This window comes from Eretmochelys imbricata, chromosome 12, assembly GCF_965152235.1.
Source record: "Eretmochelys imbricata isolate rEreImb1 chromosome 12, rEreImb1.hap1, whole genome shotgun sequence".
Classification (NCBI taxonomy): domain Eukaryota; kingdom Metazoa; phylum Chordata; order Testudines; family Cheloniidae; genus Eretmochelys; species Eretmochelys imbricata.
In genome coordinates this window covers 16,652,740-16,672,533 of record NC_135583.1, presented here as the reverse complement: position 1 = coordinate 16,672,533, position 19,794 = coordinate 16,652,740, and the positions used below count along the sequence as shown (strand labels likewise).

At 40.9% G+C, this 19,794-nt stretch overlaps 1 protein-coding gene across 3 annotated transcripts in view; it reads left to right on the top strand.

Moving 5' to 3' along the window:
* Positions 1-19,794, top strand: part of ADCY7 (adenylate cyclase 7) — a 119,718-nt gene that overhangs the window by 65,552 nt on the left and 34,372 nt on the right. For all 3 annotated transcript variants that reach the window (XM_077831520.1, XM_077831519.1, XM_077831521.1), the window contains 6 exons: positions 1,194-1,358; positions 8,881-9,030; positions 13,780-13,928; positions 14,441-14,552; positions 17,394-17,521; positions 19,279-19,437. In XM_077831520.1, coding sequence (XP_077687646.1) covers positions 1,194-1,358; positions 8,881-9,030; positions 13,780-13,928; positions 14,441-14,552; positions 17,394-17,521; positions 19,279-19,437 — 863 coding nt within the window. The remainder of the gene's footprint in view (positions 1-1,193; positions 1,359-8,880; positions 9,031-13,779; positions 13,929-14,440; positions 14,553-17,393; positions 17,522-19,278; positions 19,438-19,794) is intronic.

Below are 19,794 nucleotides of genomic sequence, written 5' to 3'. Positions count from 1 at the left end.
AGATCCTCAGGTTTATTGCTTAAATTGCCTCTGGTAAGACTTGGCCTTCAAAATCATTCTACTTAGTAGTGAAATTTTAATACAAAATTTGTGTGTGTGTGTGGGGGGGAATCTCATCTTAGACATGGGGGAAATTATTTTAATTGTTCAGGGTTGTTGGGTTTTTTTGCTCCTGTAACTAAACAAGGGTCTGGCTTTGCTTCTTTAAATGCTGCAAGACATAATGTGGGTTGATATCTTTGACTTTTTTTTTTTCTTTTTTCAATGTGAAGACCATATTATAAGAGGTCAGCTGGAACAGTAATTTTCTGCCTTTCACCTTCCGATGTGACTTTAAGTAGTATCTTTGGTCACAAGTGAAGCTTGTGTGTTTCTGGTCTTCGTTTGTCCATGTTACAAAACCATCATATGGTATTTAGAATTTGCCATGAGTGAGAATCTCCCCAAAGGAGGCTGATGTCTGGAAACCACAGGAAGCTGGGGTTGAAGTGAAGCAGGAGAGCTGAGTGGGTAGTCTTGCAGTGTGTCTGTCACAGTACTTGACTCAAGTATTATGAGGCCCCATATATAGGTACCACAGGCTACAACAGAAATCCATAAATATGGATATAATGATAGACTTTAATAGTGCCTTCTGAGCCATTATGCTTTAGCAGGCCAATGGACATTTGTAAACTCTTTAACTGTGCCTTCAAATGTATGTTTATATGCAGTAGTGATTACTCTGTTGTATCAGCTCCATGAAGGATTATTTGATTTTCGGGTCAATAAAATATCAAGCAAATAAACACACGCAAGCTGTTTTGGTATTAACATTATAATAAGAACTTAAAGCACTTGGGAAGTTTGAAATTGAAGGAGGTGGCTCCATCCTTGCTTTGTACTGTTCTTGATATATAATTCAGATGTAAGTTATGTCATATGATGTCTGCAGTATATCTGCAGCTTTACCAAAGGAGAATAAGACAAATTAAGGGTCAAGTGTCCTCTTTAAGCAACTGGTTTGGCTACATTTGTATTATAACTTTATCCAGTTTCCTCAAAGCTTTTATGAACACTACACTCCTTGTGATTTTAACTGTTCCATTGAAATGCCAGTGCTAGAGGATGCAGCCTGAAGAAAAGTCAGAATGCTTATGTTTTCCCCCTTGCTCTGGCACCTAATAACAGATTTGCCCTTTTTCTCTTTAAAGGTGCCATTCTTCCTGTTCATAATCTTCACAGTTTACACCATGTTACCCTTTGGGATGAGAGATGCTGTCATCATCAGCATCCTTTCTGCAGTGTCCCATATTGTAGCCCTAAGCATTACAGTGACACGAAATCCTGACTCAGGCCAACAACTCATTACATTTCAGGTAAGGAAATGCTATTTGTTAGAATATTCAAATGTCATAGGCAGCATTTCCAGTAGAACTGGGCACAAACCGCAAAGTTCAGCTATGGATGCAAGCTTCTACTTAGTTCAAGGGTTTGGGTCCACCTCGTACACAAGGAAAACTTAACTTCGGTATAGCTACGTGAAAAAATCCACACCCCTCAAAGCCATAGCTATACTGATGTAAGCCCCGGCGTAGACAGCGCTAGGTTGACAGAAGAATTCTTCCATTACCTAGCTATCACCTGTCAGGGCGGTGGATCATCTACGGCACTGGGAGAAGCCTGCCCGTTGACGTAGGTAGTGTCTACACTGAAGTGGTACAGCAGCGGCGCTGTATTATTTTGAATGTAGACATGCCTTCCTTTGCACGCTTCACTAAAAGAAATGGCAAATGATACCCATTAGTAAATACTTACTTTTTATGTACTATGCATATCTATTTTTTCAACACAAATGAGGAGACAGAAAACGAAAAGGATGACCAATTTTAAAAAATAATCTTGGGACAACATTAAGAACAACATTTTAAAAAATAATGAAAGGTATTTCTGTTAGCATTATGATTTCCAGACTATTATGAAACAGCATCATGTTTAAGGTGTCTTTGATCATAGACCCTCGGGAGATAGGAAAAGTACAACTTTACGTGTAGTTTAGTTGCTTTCATTCCATGGTTTTAGAAAGTATGCTGCAGCCTTCAGGGAGGATTTTACATTTGAAAAAAAAAATCACTCAAGTTACTTGAGTGTATTTAGTAGCAGAACAAGTCTATCAAATGAAATCCCTTTTTGAATGAATGAAATATTTTTATTAGTGACTGGAACAAATGCACTGGCGTCCCCTAAAACTGAATGCTGTACCTTTTTTGTGATAAAATTGTATCTAGATCAGTGGTTCTCAAACTGTGGGTCAGGACCCCAAAGTGGGTCACAACCCTGTTTTAATGGGGTTGCCGGGGTGGCTTTAGACTTGCTGGGGCGGAAGCTGAAGCCTGAGCCCCACTGCTTAGGGCTGAAGCCCAGGTTACAGGTTACCTGGGGCTGAAGCTCTTGGGTGTTGGCTTTGTCCCCCAGCCCGAGGTGGTGGGGCTTGGGCTTTGGCGCTGTTCCCTGGGTGGCAGGCCACTCCTGGGGTCATGTAGTAATTTTTGTTGTTAGAAGGGGGTCGTGGAGCAATGAAGTTTGAGAACCCCCGATCTAGATCACTCTGAAAAAATGTGGAGTTCTAGAATCACTGTATTCATGTCCTCATGTTGCACACTTCTCCAAAAGGAAATAGCAATTTGTTGAATAAACGTGTGACATATATTAGTCACATTGCTTAATATACTACTGGAAGTCACTCTGATACCATGGTGATGAACACAGTATAAGAACAGTAGAATAGAATATTAGCACTCAATACTACATGTGATTGGCTGTATAGTATAGAATACAATAGTATAGTAAGTGGCACCATTTGACTAAAAGACACAAGATAGACCTGTAGCCAAAAGGCAGAACTGTGATGTCAAAAACTGAAGAAAATTTTGGTAAGTTTCATTCTGCAAATTACTTTTTGTGTTTTTTATAAAGGTAACTCGTGAAATTCTAGAATTTCCCGAGATATTTTCCATGAGAGAGCTAACCCATATAACAAATTAATATGAGAAGCAGTAAATTAGCAGATGAAATAAGTATGTAGTAGTAAATATAAACAAGATATCAGATTATCCTCAAGTAATCTAATGTAGTTATAACATGGACATCTGTGATTTGCAGCTGTCCTTTTGTAGATCTTTTAAGAACAATCTTTTTGTTTGCAGTCTGCCTTGGCTATGCTTATCAGTTTTTCCCTGTGATCTTATCTCTTACAGCTGCAATATGTTTTCATGCATCCTGTGTTTTGATTATGTTTTAATTTTCACAAACAAACATTGTTATAGTCCCTCCCCCCCACCTCCATTGCTACTTTATGCATATTTTCCTTTTTGCCCCTTTTAATTTAATTTAAACTTGATTAGCACAGTCCAATGCTAGCAGCTTTGTTAGGATTCTAAGCACATCATCCTTGTTTCATTATTGCATTTAAAAATAATTAGATTTTCTATTGCCTCTCACAGCAGGGGGAAACATTAATTATTGGCAGAATGTCCTACTGCTGTAACCTTTTGGCTATTTCATTGTCAGGGGGACATACCATTTGAGTTTAGCACAGTCATCCTCTATTGAAAGATAAATTAAGTCTTTATGGGGCTGCCATTTAGGATATTTTCAGTTACTAAGGGAAGGGATGGTCTGTTCCTTCTAAAGGAAAAGTTTTTTGATTGGTATTTATTGTATTTCCCCCGTCCCCCCCACTCATGAAACACGTGAGCCTGGTGGGGATTTTGCACGAGTGAGGGGGAGTGTAGTTCAGACAAAAAGGCATTTTGGAAATTGACAAGCTCTTTTCGCTTAGTCATTTTACATGTCTTAGGGAACTATATGGGAAAACACTTACTACAGTTTCCTTCAATTTATTTGCCTTGTGGATGACGTGTGCTTTAGATATCAGACTTGTTTACAAGAACATGCGTCACATATTGTTAAACTGAATTGATTATTAAAAATATATTTCTTTCCATTTGTACTTTATACGGTTAAATCACTATGTCAGTAATACTAGTGGCCTTCATTCAAGGACTTGAAGTGAATATAACTAATTTGGGGGCACCCTTATCAAACAGTGAAAACCCCTATTAGTGCACTCCTTCCCGGCCACTTTCTTTCTATTCCAAAGCCAGGAATCTACTGTCCTGTCACAGTTTTGGAACAAAGGTACTGAAATGCAGCCCTGCAGCTGCACATGATCACTCTACTGTAATTAAAGAGAATGTAAAACACAAACCTGAATTTGTTTCAACGTACTCAGAAACAAGCCAGTGCTTAGCACCGCTCCTTTCCCTCGCCAGGAGGAGCAGAAATCTTTTATAGTGTATTTTTGATTAAGTGCCAGAATAAAAGTGGGTGTGTGCATGTGTCTGTTTTGGAAAGTGAGGGAAAAGATGTGTGTTCCCTAAACTGCTGGGTTGGTGGGGTGGAAGAGGTAACCATCTGACAGTTCCTAACAGCATATGGTATGTACCAGCCCCACCTTGTTGGTGAGTTTCCACAATCATTTGGCAGGCGCCACCTCCAATCTATCCTTCCACTTTGAAAAAAAGATAAATAGCGAGAATAAGGAGGGCAAGCGCTGTGATTCAGGCTCTCTGAATATTTTATACATGCATGTCATGTCTCAGTAAATGAGGTAACTCATGACAACCTTATTTCCTTCCCGGACAAATGCTTGTGGTAGAGTGAGGTCACTGCTCTTTCTAACATTTGATACTCATTCCATTGTTAGCAGCAGATCTGTTTTCAATACACTAATCACAGTCCAGAGCAGCCCCTGTGTATTAAAAGCTCCCACAGTAATGGAATCAGAGTCTAATCTAAATGACTTCACTAACTGTACTTGGCATATGTTTTCAGAAGTGGTAGTGATTTCAGGTGGCTCAGGCCCTGTCTACACTTGAAATGCTGCAGCATCACTGCAGTGCTTCCTGGAACTCTGTAAATCCAGGCTATTTCAGAGCAGGGATCGAAGGGCATTGGAGAGGCCCAGAACTCAGCCTGCCAGCTGCCTCTTCTCTATTATTTCAAGGGGAGTTTAGTGGCCCCGCAAACTGCAACTGTGGCAATGTTCATAGGGAGAGAGAGGATCTCACCCTTGAATAATTCCCTGGCCAGCATCTGCTGCAAGCCTTGTAGCTTTCCCATGTTGTAGCAAAATAAAATAGACATGATTGATCCTGTGGCTTCTGCCCACACTTTTCTGAATAGCAGCAGTGAAAATTTACCAAACTTTTGTTAATTTCACAACCCTTAAAGGCTAGACAATTTAAAAAAAACAAACCAAGATGCTTGCGTTCTGCAAAAATTATTGGTTTAGCCCTATGCTCCTGTTGCAAGCATGGAGTTTGGGGGGAACGTTTCCCACTTGTCATTGGTTAATGGATTTTTTTCAAGTCCAATCGGTTGGATTGTACCTGTCCAAGAGGCAAGTGTGGTCCAGTTTCAACCTTATAGCTTGCCATCAAGAGGATTTGTCTGTTAGCTCCTATTGTTGGTTCAGTATCCTCCTAGATAGGCCAGTTGCTCTTTGATCTTTAGATGTTACAATTAAAAGTGTAATTGCCTTTTTCTTGAGTCATGATACCTATTAATTCTTCATCAAAATGCATCCTCTTGACATGGTTAATTTTCTTTTATTAGTTATTAAATCATGCCCCTGTCAAACAGGGTCTCTTGACCTTCAGATATTTTGCCAAAATAAACTTACCTATGATTTCCTTTATTTTTCCCTGGTACCTTCTGTTCAGGTAAACACGTAATTTTAAATTACTACCGCTCTGGTATTGCTAAAGGAGTTCAGGTAACACCTGTCCCAGAAAGGGCTTGTTCACATGCAAATAAAGTCCATGCTGGGAGACCGTGAAGAGTTCTTAGTTTATAGATTGGAATAGGATACAAAATTAGATAAGTACATATACTGAAAGGATTAAACCTGCTATAACCTGTCACATGAGCTTTGGTTACTTAGGGCACAGTTACACTAGAGAGTTTACCGATGCAGCTGTGCTGCTGTAAGCTCTCTGATGTAGCTGCTCTAAACTGACAGGAGAGAGCTTTCCCGTCGGCTTAGCTACTCCAGCCCCCACAAGCGCCAGTAGCTGCTGGTGGGAGAAGCTCTCCTGCTGGCATAGTGCTGTCCACACCGGCGCTGATGTCGTCGTAACTTATGTCGCTCAGGGGGGTGATTTATTCTCCCCCCCATAGCGACATAAATTATGCCGACATAAGTTGGAGTGTAGACCTAGGTGAAGGCATATTCTGGTATTGTGAGACTGATTCATTTGAGAAGAAGAAATCAAGGCACGCATTTTCAGACTTGTACACCTAAGTGTATGACTGGACAGAGAGCCAGTAGCACCTTTGTGCCCTTCCCCCCATATCTCTCCCTCCTAAACACCGTGAACAAACATGCTGTGTTGGATCAAAACTTGCCTGCTTCCTGAGGTTTGGCTTTATTAACCAGGTAGCTCCGGGGGTTTTGGGGGGTGTTGTGAGGGCTATAGTCACCTCAAAATGTCCCTTAGATCTTCTGTAGCCACCCTGTAGCAGCTGCCGCTCTCCCGCTGCCCATCTCTGAAGGCAGAGCAGAGAGAGGTGGCTGCTGGCCTGGCGCCCAGCTCCAGCAGCAGAGGAGAAGAAAGCCTGGGCGGGAGGCTGGGATGCCTGAAAGCACCCCCGGCCCATGTCTCTGCCCACTGGGCAGGCGGAGGGTCTAGTGTTCCCCACAATGGCCCAGACTGACCTGCTCTAGCCCGGACTCCTGGGCCCTGCCCCCAGCGGTCGCTGCTCCCTGAGGGCTCTGTGGCCCCAGAACTGGGTCCCCCTGCCTGGGTGGCTCTTGCTGGCTGCGAGCAGCCAGTGCCCCACACTGCTCGGCCATGGCCATGGGGTTGGACCACAGAGGGGCAGAGCCATGGAGAAGGGAGGGGCCTCATGGCAAGGGGGGAGCAGACCACTCAATTTTCTGATCCACCTGAGCGCCCCCCCCCCCCACCGGGAAGTGGCTGACGCCACTCCTGGGGTAACTCAAAATATAAAAACAAACTGTAGCCCAATCCCTGCCCCCAGACTTGGCTGTTGTTCCAAGGGTTCCTTTCAGACCCAGACCCTAGATTCATCTCTCAAAAGGGCGACTTCCACTTCTCATCAATCCACGCTGGAGTTAATGAGCCACGGCTGTTACAAGGAGTCAGCAGCATTAGTCTCTCCTTGTTTGAACGCTTACCAGGGTGCATTCACAGAAGAACGCAGCTAGTCTGAACAGTTTCTGGTGTGTCCATGTCTGATGAATACATACATCAGGGTGGTAACTTGCATGTGCATACATGCATTTACTTTTGGCAGAGGTATGTGCCCATGGAGTTTGCTGTGCCTAAAACAGAGTCATAGTTGACAGCCGGAAGGGACCATCAGATCATCTAGTCTGACCTCCTGTATATCACAGGTCAAAGCACTACCCAGCACTTGCACACTAAACCCAGCAACGGAAATGAGACCAAAGTATTACAGCCCGCAGGAGACTAGACTAGTATGTGCCACAGGGAGAGACTAGGAGTGACTGAGGTGTGCTGAGGCCGCTGCAATGTCACGAAAATGATTGAGATACACCCAGATCATGCTGGCAAGTGACCTGCACCCACATACAATGGGAAGACCAAGACACTGCAAGGTTACTACTGCCCGTCTGATCTCGGGTAAATTCCTTCCCAACCCCACATATGGGGAACAGTTAAACCCTGAGCATGTGAGCAAGAACCTGAGCGTGTGAGCAAGAGCCGGCCATGCAGCTGAGAGAATGCTTGGTGCCACCTCGGAGCCCGGGCTCATTCTGCCTGATATCCCATCCCCAGTCAGGGCCATTGTTGATGCTTTAGAAGAAAGAGACCACCCTCCTGCCCCCCTGCCGAGTGCATTGTGGGTATAGGGAAATCCCTGCCTGATCCTTGCAGTAGTTAGCTGAAAACTTGAAGCATGAGCTTTTAGGAATATAAGATATAAACTGGAAGTGATCCCTAGGGCTGCCTGCCCCCTACTATTCTGAGCAACCTTGTCATACAATTGAACTCATAAATTTGTCCAGCTCTCTTATAACTAATGAAGTTAGCCCCCAAGCTGTTCCAGAACCTCTCACCTCTGATGATTAGAAACCTTCTTCTAATTTCCAGCCTGAATTTGTTCATACTAGTTTGCTTCTCTGCTAACTTTGCCCTTTGGCTTAAATAGCTCTTCACCCCCCTGGTGTTTACCCCTGTGATGTACTTAGAGAGAGTAATCACATCCCTGTGTCAGCCATCTTTTTGTGAGGTTAAAGAAGATATACTCTTTCAGTCTCCTCTCATAAAATAGGCCGTCCATTCCCCTGACCATCCTAGGAGCTCTTCTCTGCATTTGTCCAGCCTTTAACATGGGTGACCAGAATTGTACACGTTCTAGTATTCTAAATGAAGTCTTATCAGTGCCTCGTACAATGGCATTAATACCTCTCTCTCTACTGGAAATGCCTCGCCTGATACATCCTAGGATCAGAGATGCCTTTTTCACAGCTGCATCATATTGGGCACATGTGCCCCAGAGGCAGGCACATGTCTGCAAACATGAGCCTTAACTTATGTGACTGAATCCCTCTTGTGTTTTAACGGACTAACATGAATGAGTTAAATAGAAGTACTCATGTTATTGAGTTAGCGTGTATTTAACACACGCAAGTTGGCTAACACAAAGTTTGGTGGTGGTTTGAAAAAGCTTATGTGAAAGGATGGGAAAAACGTGAGCTTTTTCTTATGTTCTGGGCAAAAACATTTTAAGTTTCTTCAGTATAGAATACGAATCAAATTCTTCTGCGGCACTTTTCTTCTCTTGCAGTTACTTGCCAATGCTGTAATTTTTCTTTGTGGTAACCTGATGGGTGCATTTCACAAGCATCGGATGCAAGATGCTTCATGGGATTTGTACAGATACACTTTAAAGTGCATTCAAGTCCGAATGAAACTGAAGATTGAAAAGAGGCAACAAGTGAGTAAAAGCCTCTATTACACGAGTTATGTGTTTTCTTTTGGGTGATGTGTGTCTTTTTTTCCTAAGTTTGTGACTGATGCATACTGAAAGGCGTGGTCCAATCTCTATGAAAACCACCTAATGTCAAAAACAACCATGCCACTGACAATAGAGAGGGGGAAATTAAAGGGAGAAAGCTGCTTTGTGTGTGGTTTGTCTTAGTCCAAAAACGTAGAAAAAATGACAAATCTGTACATACTAGACGTAGTATTTGAAACCAGAAGTTGATTATCAATCATTTACCTATTTTCCTAAAATAATAAAATGTAAAATAATCTCAGACAATTCAGAAGAAAAGTAATTCTTAGTCTTCAGATTTGTATTGATGAGAAACCTTTTTAATTAAATTCAACAACGATCCTGCCTTCTTTATGCAGATGTTGGATGTTTGAAATTCTGTAGTCTTATTCTTTCTTGGAAGAGCACTTGAAGATGTTCTTCTTCTTCTGCTAATGCAGAGACGATAGAAATCTATTTTTAAAGTAGCCAACCAAGTAAACAAAAATTTTGCAGTATTATGTAAAATAAATACACTGAAAACATCTTGTGAGTGCCAAATAATTACTTGCTTTGCATTGATAGAAGTGAATAACATTAAACACTATGAAACTTTGACATTCATACTGATGTAAGATGTAATTTTGTATAATTCAGTTGTAAACTAGCATTGATGGCTAGTTACTGTAAAGCTCTAACAGCAGGAGCAACCCCTTATGATAGGCAGAGAATTTTTTTTTCTATCTGGGTTTGGTGTTTTTCTACCTTGATCAGCTGCTCTAAAGGCTCTTTCGTTCCTACCTCTGTGTGCCCATTTTACTTACCCAGACTCAGCTGTTGCAGTCTCCTCTGGCTACTTCACCAAGCAAAGACCATTATTGCCAGACTGTTAGTCTTATGCACAGCACGCTTTCTTTTCCCCTCTTGTAGGCTGCTTAACAATGTTTTTGTGTTTGTTGCATATACAGTGAGGCCAATCCTGAAAACATTGATCCAAGGAGGGCTCACTGCTGACTCGTTTTTAACAAACATACCCAAGTGGTTTTTTTTGCAAACAGTGTTTCAGGATAAAATGAGGGTTTCGAAATTGCAGATGGGGGAAGAAGAAGAAAACCTTTTGAAATTTTATAGCAATGGTTGGATTGTTGGGGTGTTTCTTTAAATGTGTGTGGGAAGAAATGATCTAGAAACACGGGTTTTCCCCTTGGGGGTTGCAACCGTTATCTTGAGGTCACAACTATCCTGCCTTTCCCATATTGCTAAGTGGAAGGAAAGGTCCCAGTATGGAAAAGGTTGAGAACTGCTGATCTAGAGCAGTGGTCTCCAAACCGGGGTGCGCGGCAGCAGGAGTGCCACTGGACGGCACTCTGCCGTTCTTTTTCTTCGGCGGCAGCTCTGCACGTCCACGGCTGGTGTTCCCCTCTGGCGGCGTGCCTGGGGCAGGTCTTCCGGTCTTCTTCCATCAGCGGCGCGCCTGCAGCAGGTCTTCCGGTCTTCACCCTAGGGGAGCACGAGCCAAAAAGTTTGGAGACCACTGATCTAGAGTGCTGCATGTGTATGGTGATCTCAGCTCATAAACTGTGAGCTAAAAGGAGAAGGCTGAAAAGACAGGGTTGGCTGAATTGGAAAGAAGACACCACATTACTAATGTCCAGTCTGCCCTTTATTGCCTATCTTACCAGATGAGATGACAAAGCCCTAAAAAAAAAAATCTTGCTATAAATGCTAATTTTTTTTCCACAGATAGCTAGGGAAGCATCTAATCAGCTTGCACTAGTATCAAGCTTTCTGTAACCCACTTGACTGAACCTGCTGTGGTAACTTGCCCTTTTCTTTTCTTTTTTTTGTCCTGGTGCCCTACTTGTAGTTTTGCAGCCTACATGTAGTTTTCCTTGCCACCTACATTGTTTGTCAGATTCCCCACTTTCCATTTTCCTTGCCCCACCAACCAGGAAGATGTGAGAAGGGCAATTTAATTTCTGAACAAATGACATCGACCGGTAAAGTAACATTATCTCACATTAAAGAACTGTTCTGTCATGTTCAGTATGGTTCTGTTGTCACCCTAATTGTTCACTAACCTCAAGTCTCCCAAAATACCAGGGAAGGGAGACTTTGGCTTCTTTTTCCTTGGGGAGGCAGTGGAATGTAGGTTTCTCCGTAACAAGATCAAACTATATTTCTGTCTAATCCTCCTGCACAGCAGAAGGAAGAGGAGTTCTTGATGCTTCAGAAATAAGGTGACATTTTCCCCACCACCCATATTCATCACATACACATAACTATTTATGCAGTGTTGTACGTGAGAGAGAATCCTTCTCCCTGCACAGGCTACAGATTGGTACCCAGAACCATTTGTCAGCCTCCTAAACTCCCACTGCTATGGCTTTCCATCTTCTGCTGTATTTTCTCATTTTAAAAATGAAAACAATATTTTAGTGAAATTTGACTATATTTTCAAAGTGATGCGGTGCAGTAAGAATTCCTGGTCATCGACCTTGGTCTACCAGGCCAAGGAGGCTTACTTAAATCCACCCTTTAATTGCTTCAGCAAAGGGATTTCTGCAGTCTGTGGAGAAGAATGTTGGATCAGTTCTGAGTGTGCTCATTCTTTGAAGGATCTTATGATCCTTTTTATTCCAGGTAAGCTCTTCAGAGTATTGTTGGTTTCATTCCTCTGCAGGGAGCAGCAGATGACTTGAAAGCAGTGATACACCTGCTTTTCTTTTATTCTTGTCCACTGACATTTGTTCCCCGGTCAGAGGTGTAATTTCATTAACGTGTGTTTGTTTGGGCACATGGGACAAAGCTTTATTGATCTCCGATTAGCTGAGCAACATTAGTAATTTCTGAGGAAAGGATTCCATTAAAAGGCTCTACCTCAATAGCCTTGAGTAACTCAGTTGTGTTAGCATTTTGGCAGTAGACTTTTCTATTTAAAGTCTCCTATCCAGGATTTGAATTAATCAGGTGCTTCCTCCAGCAAGGAAGGCAGTTTGAACTCTTAGCACATGATGTGAAGAATTTGATGGTTTGAATATTTTATAGTCTTACTTCTACAGAGTGAGCTTTTGAGTCTGAACGTCTATCGAAAGATGCTGGAAGCCTGCTGAGGAGAGGGAGACTGCAAAAAATTGAGAGAAGAATGTTTGTTTCACACTGACTGGGCAAGCTGTGCTAGAGACCCTGTTTAGTCCGTCTTGAGTGCATACCTCAGGTGATAGGTCTGGCTTCCTGCATCTCACTCTGGGCGGAGCCATGTGGTTCAACCACTCTGGGACTGGATCTCTGGACTGCAGCCCCTATGCCCCCACTTCCCAACTGTATTAAGCTAACAGTATAAGGATTTGCGGGTCTAGACTCCAGGTTTGTGGGGTCCTGGGCAACTGATGACTCTACTGGAGAGCCAGGCAGAGCAGCATCCCAAAATTGCTGCAAGGTTAGGCACAGCAGGAAGCTCTGCCTGAAGGGATGAGCGACAGAACCCTGCAGCTGTCTGATTGGTCAACACCAACTATTTAAACAAGAAATCTGCCCTAGGGAACCATCTGAGCAACAATGTAGACTCTGGCTTCCTACTGCTAAAGATCTCTCCTTTTTGCCTGATTGTGCTCCCAACTCCTGCCTTTTACCCTGGCCCAGCTTGACCTTAGTACCTGACTCAGCTTGGTAACTAGCTTGCCTTCAACCCTGGCCCAGTGGACACTACTGGGCCAGCCACCAAACAAGCCCAACTGTGAGCGGTATCTGTAAGAAATTTCCCTCCAGAAGCCTGTGACAGAATAAGGTTGCAAAAAGAAAAGGAGGACTTGTGGCACCTTAGAGACTAACCAATTTATTTGAGCATAAGCTTTCGTGAGCTACGGCTGCATCCGATGAAGTGAGCTGTAGCTCACGAAAGCTTATGCTCAAATAAATTGGTTAGTCTCTAAGGTGCCACAAGTACTCCTTTTCTTTTTGCGAATACAGACTAACACGGCTGTTACTCTGAAATAACGTTGCAGTGACACAGAAGCAGCTTCCTCACACAAAGCATTTGTTCACCCAAAGGTACAAAGCACACAGAGCAAATGTATAAAACAAAACAAATGTCTAAAACAAAAAAGGCCTATACATGCATATCCCCTTACTTACCCTGAATTTTTCCTTGCAAGCTTTGGTAGGCTCCACTCAGCCCAGTTACCTCCATCTCCAAGTTAGGAAAAACAGACAGCTTGATGCTGTTTGTGTCTCTTTCTGTCAGTATGGGTCTCTGTCAGCATGTTGACGGCTCACTCAAACCTCCTTTCTGCGTAGGCCATCATCTTTAAGGGTTTAGTATACTCGTTGGTGGAAGAGTAAACTTTTGTTAACCTGGAGGGAGCCAAGCAGGGGCATTCTCCAATTAATAGCCGCCCACGTTGTTCCCTTTGTCATTGTTTCAGTTGCTGTTTGCTTCCCCCGTAAAGCCTCCTTTGTTGCCTTCAGGCAGGATAATGTCAAACGGGTAAACTGAGGTGCATGTAATATTTTAAAAAAAAATGCATACACTCATAACTCTCGAGAGCAGAAAAAAGAATCCTTTATTGAAAGCCTGAACTGCAACACTCAGAAACTGCTAAATTAAGGAGACTTCTTTTTTAATCTTCCCCCAATAATTTTCTAACACACTGAGATTCCTAACATGGCATTTCAAATAACTTTACATTATTAAATCTTTTTTCTTCTCAGGAAAGCTTGCTTTTATCTATACTGCCAGCTCATATCTCAATGGGAATGAAACTAGCCATCATAGAGCGACTGAAGGAAACCAATGACGATAGGCAAATGCATGATAACAACTTCCATAGTCTGTATGTGAAAAGGCATCAGAATGTTAGGTAAGTAAAGAAACTTGACAAATGGCTGCATTAAGACATGCTTCTGCTTTTTAATACTTGGTCTATTTACTGATGGTGAGGAGTGTCATGGTTGGGATTAGACAGGCTGAATGAAGAGTTTATGTTCAGATGCTCTGAACACATCTGCCAAGGTGAGAGGAGGGAAGAGAACTGGTTTGAAGTTATTTTGCCAGATTTGGGATTTCTTTTTTTCATTGTAATGGTAAAAAACCCCAATTACCTACCCTCTTTAGTTGTCCAAATCCACATCCTGGACTGGGTAAAGTCAGGTGTTTTTTTTTTAATGTGTTTTCATGCCAAAGTGAGCTTGTTTGAAGACTGTGGGCCCTAGACTAGCATGCTGTATTTTAAACTTAAATAAAAACAAACCCAGAGAGAGAGGTGCTCTGTTAGAGATCTTTAGTATTGAACCACAGTGCAATTAAATCTCCATATTATTATGAGAAAACAAAGATCATTAAAATGTGACTAAATAGTGTGTCCTTGTCCAGCATCCTGTATGCAGACATTGTGGGATTCACTCGTCTGGCTAGCGACTGCTCTCCAAAGGAGCTGGTAGTGATGCTGAATGAGCTCTTTGGGAAGTTTGATCAAATTGCAAAGGTAAGTGTTGCTCTTCATTATGTGAATGAGGGTAAATGCCACTCTTAGAAAACTACTAGTTCCAAGTTCCTGGGAGTGAGTCCTCCTGCGCTGGGAAGTCTGGGTGATGCAAAACACAGGATAGGAAGTATTCGCTGGAGATTCTGCTTGGCCTGACTTTCAAGCTAATAAAAATCCCAGCAAAAGGCAAAATTGATTTAAAAATCTCTAAAAGAACCAGGAAAGCTATTTGAGTGCCAGGAGGAGGGTTTGTGGTATGAAACCAGGATAGTTCTCTGGGATTCTACTTTTCAGCTGTTCTGCTGAATCACTGTGGATTTCTGGGTGAGTTCCCTAACTCTTCGTGTTTTGGTTTACCCACCGGGAAAATGGGAGCAGTAATACTTATCTGCAAAACCTCACAGGGGGTTGCAATGCTGAATTCCTTAACATTTCTAAAATGCTTTGAAGTCCTCTAAAGAGCACTGTATGAAGTGCAAATATTGGGATATTTTAGTTATGTAATACAGTAATAAAATTTGAACATTGGGAACTGTACAATATAAAACAATGTCAGAGACCACGTAGCATGAAAAAGGGGTTTGCGCTATTTGATTAATTTTTTTTGGAGTGGAATTATATTTGCAGTATAATGTAGTGATTGAGTCACATTATAGAATATTTTGTCCTGTTTTCCCTGTAATTAGTCATTTGCGTATATACAATTTGACCTTAGGCTGGCAGAATGAATCATTTTAACATCTGCTTTTGATATACTTTTATGAAGCAAATGGGTAAAGAATTTCAGACCAATCTACCTTTGACTATTGTGCCAAAAACGTCAAATTAATATAGCTAAAGGGGAAACTATGTTGGTAAAAATACTGCTTGTGATGGCATGGGCTGTCTGCCAATGTTCTCAAAATTACTTTTGTCTGTACCTATGATAAATATGGAACAAATTATAAAATGTGGATTGCAGTGTCCAGCAAGAACATGCCTATTAAAACTGAAGGCTCAGAAATCTGGAGAATGTATGCAAATGACTTCTTGCCCTAACTTGCATAGTTGATAAACACCTCTTTATATACAGACGTGATCTCAAACGTCCTGATGACCAGAACTTAAGACTGTAGCATAGAATGAGCTTTACGTGTTTAGGAACTGCTATGTTCCTGGCTAGCTCTGGCATCTCCCTGGTTTGCTATTCAGCTAACTCGGCTACTCCTTTAAAACTGTTCCACTTGCATCTCCTTGTCCTGGACTGGGTGGAAGGCTGTTGAGAGTCCTATGTAATGATTTTCCAACTGTCCGTGTTATGGAGCTAATATAGCTTCAAAAGAGTAAAGCTGCATTTTATTTTGTCCTGTAATGTACAAGAAGTAAATGCCAGCCACGTTCTGGTTCTAGAAATTTATTTTTGATGAAGAATAAGGAAAGACCAAAGTCTGGCTTTCAGAACTTCCAATCCTTGATTTTTTTAAAGATTGTGGTTTGATTTATAAACTGAGCATATTTGGGTATATGTAACAAACTGAAGCATAGTTAGAAGAATTTAATGGGGTTGGAAAAACCTCATTTAGTTTGTAAAGTTCTAAAGCTTTCCAGGAAGTAAACAGGAGAAGTTGTAAATTCTAGAATAGGGGATTATGCTGATGTTAAAGTATTGTGTAATTATGCTATAAATAATTGAAAGAGAAGAATCCTTAACAAAGTAATTAAATTAAATCTTGATGGATGTGGGTAAATTAGATTGTTGAATGTACTGTATCCCTTGTGCTAAAATAGCACACATTAGAGCCTTGTAAACAATAAATGATCTTTTCCCCACACTTCTAATTTTTCATATAGTATTTCCAGGAGTTGAGTTGTAATTACAGCTTTGCAAGCTCTGGAGAATACTAACCTTCTTATTAGAGCTATATTTTTGTATGACAACCCTTATGAACACATGGCTTGATACAACTGTTACTTCAGTTGCGTGGGTTTTTTATGCCGCAGGATAAAAATATATAAAATCAGTAAAATAAGCATAGATTTTTTTAAAATTAAAATGAATTGAAAGGATAACTATGGGCATTGTTTGTAATGGTTCTTTAGGTTCAGAAAAAGTAACAGCTGAATTGCCTTTATAAAACAGAATAATTTATTTTTGTATAATAAGTTGATAAACATCTCAAAATACTCTACAGCTGATTTATTAATATATTTTATAGGTTACCTTATGTCCTGTGATTCGCATCTGTCGATATGAAGGCTCAGCTGAATACATATGTATTTTGGACTTCACAAAATTGTGGAAATGTTTCAATTAAACTTTCTCCAGTGTTGTTTTGCCTGATTGCATTCAAACATTGCCTGAAGTTTTTGTGATATTTTGTGAGAGCAGTAATATGGATGCATAAACATTCCCAAATCAATTTTTGAAGCAAAACCTATTTTCTTACAAAATGGTGCAGAAATGTCAGGAAAATAGGAGTGATTTTAATTTCATAAAGACAGGTTTCAGAGTAGTCGCTGTATTAGTCTGTCTCCGCAAAAAGAACAGGAGGACTTGTGGCACCTTAGAGACTAACCAATTTATTTGAGCATAACCTTTTGTGGGCTACAGCTCACTTCATCGGCTGCATAGAATGGAACATATAGTAAGAAGGTATATTTATACATACACACAGAGAAGGTGGAAGTTGCCATACAAACTGTAAGAGGCTAATTAATTAAGATGAGCTATTACCATCTCCTGCCTAACTTTTCTCAAAGTGACATTAACAAGTGATGTCTCCTGTTACGTACTCTGGGTATGTACTGATGCATATAAGCAGTGCTTTTTTCCTGTTATGTTTCTTTCTCCTTATTTTTCAGGAAAATGAATGCATGAGAATAAAAATTCTGGGAGACTGTTATTACTGTGTCTCAGGCCTACCTGTGTCCTTACCAGTTCATGCCCGGAACTGTGTGAAAATGGGACTCGACATGTGTGAAGCTATAAAGTATGTATTCTGTAAAAAGGACTTTTTAACCTATAGACACTCAGAAAATAGACAAGCACCTTAGAAATGTAGGGCTGGGATTTTTTTTTTTTTAAAAAGGTCATGAAGCCATTGGGTAAGATCGTTCTTAGTCTTTTGTGTGGACAGTCTAGAGTGGATTCACTAACTATTGTATCACTTACACTATTTCATTTTGCATGTGTCAAGTTCGAATGGCTCCAGCCTCTTTTCTATAAACAAAGTATGTATTATGAGAGCAGAACATCATGGGTCTCCATGGCTTATATAGGAAGGAGATGAAATCAGAAGAGAATAAAATGCTGAATGAAATACTTTAAGGCCAATTTATTATTTTTAGTTATACATGATTTATCATAAATCCATAAGACCAAAAATAGCAAAGTCTGCTTGATGATGATAGTATTCCTTTGGGCTTGCCTGCCTGGTGCAATCAGAGGGGTGTAATTTATAAAGCACTTTGATGTGTTGTGCTTAAACTGCCCCATGTAGACCCTGCTGGAGGGTCTACATTAGCATGAACTAGACACCTTTTAGAGCATGCCAGCAGGATCTACGCAGTGCAGTTAAAGCACTCTGATGTGTTGTGCTCTACAAATCACACTCGTATAATGCACTTTGACAGTGCTATATAGACAAGCCCCCTTTATTTTTGGTTTAAAAAGAGTTGTTTCCACATATCTAGAGCAGTCACCATATCTTTTATTATTTCTATTGCTTAGCACACAAAATGTATTGAGGAGGAGAAAAGGGTAGTGTACCAGGCCTGGTCTTGCATTCCTTGTGTGCAGAAGGAATGCAGATTTGGATGCACAAGGAGTGCAAGGTCAGGTGTCAAGGTGGTAATGCAAAGGTATGGTTCCCTTCCCACAATAATGTGGGATTCTGTAACGTTTCATTCTAAGGTTACACAGTGAGAATGGATTGACTAGTTATTACGATTACGTTCCAGCACCATCTTATGTTCAGGCTTAAATTTCAGCGGTGAAGGTAATTAAACTATGTTGTTGCTTATATTAAAGAGAAGAAAGTTGGCTAGGACAACTGAAGTTACTGCCAACTCTTTCAAATACTGCCATGAGACCACCTACAACCTCTATTAACCCCAGCATGAATAGAAAGGACATGTGTTTAAGAACACTTCACAACATTTAAACTCTAGCAGCAGCCTAACATCCACATAACACAAAATGTTTTTTTTGGGTGTAAATTACATTTAAGTTCCTAGGATTTAATTCTCCTTTCTTGTATATTTTAGCTGTGACAGTGCCAAGGGGTAGCCAAAAGTTGGCTTAACATTGTACCCATTGACTTCAGTAGGAGCAGAGTTAGACCACTTCCTAGGGCTTTGACAATCCCATCCTAAGTGCATGTTTCTTTTCATTATGAAAATGAGCCTTGTGTGTATTCTAATCTTAATTGCTGTTCTGAATCGCTGTGCTGTGAGCTGAGAATCAATCTATTTGTCTACCCTGTATTCGGGAGACCATAGTAACGGTATTATTCTATACAATAAAATTAGAAAAGCTTCAGATGCACAAATCAGAGGAAGTCTCCATAAAATCTTTGGATACTTTTAATAAATCACCACATTTTTTCCCCCTCCTGTCTTCAGCAATTCTAAGTTTCACACCTGCTTTTTAGTGAGTGGAGGAAATCAAACCCGAGTAAGTAATGTATATATGTGGGGCAGATAGCTTATATTCTGATTTTTCTCCCCTCTGCCCCTTTCCCCCAAGACAAGTGAAAGAAGCCACTGGAGTGGACATCAGTATGAGAGTTGGTATCCATTCTGGGAATGTGCTTTGTGGCGTGATTGGACTCCGGAAATGGCAGTATGATGTGTGGTCTCATGATGTTTCCTTAGCTAATCGTATGGAATCCTCAGGAATACCTGGGTAAGAATATTTGTTTTGGCTGTTTCTTCAGTTCTACAGTGATCATTTTTATATTATTTCAATATTTCATTATATTGTGTTGGGGTGCTACACTTATTTTAAATAATGAAGGTTTGAAATCGGCAAAAATGTCTGTCCAGTTCTACAGTGAAAAATGTTTGTCTCTAAATAATTTCTCACCTAATCCATAGAACTCTGATCTTATGTGAGATATAATGCTCTTATATAGCTCTTGACCTTTCTTGAATCCCTGAAACTGTGTTTTATTATATGCTAACTGACTTGATTCAAGTTGTACATTAAGATATATTATATCTGTATTTGTGAATTGAGATGAAAACACATACACAGCTTCTG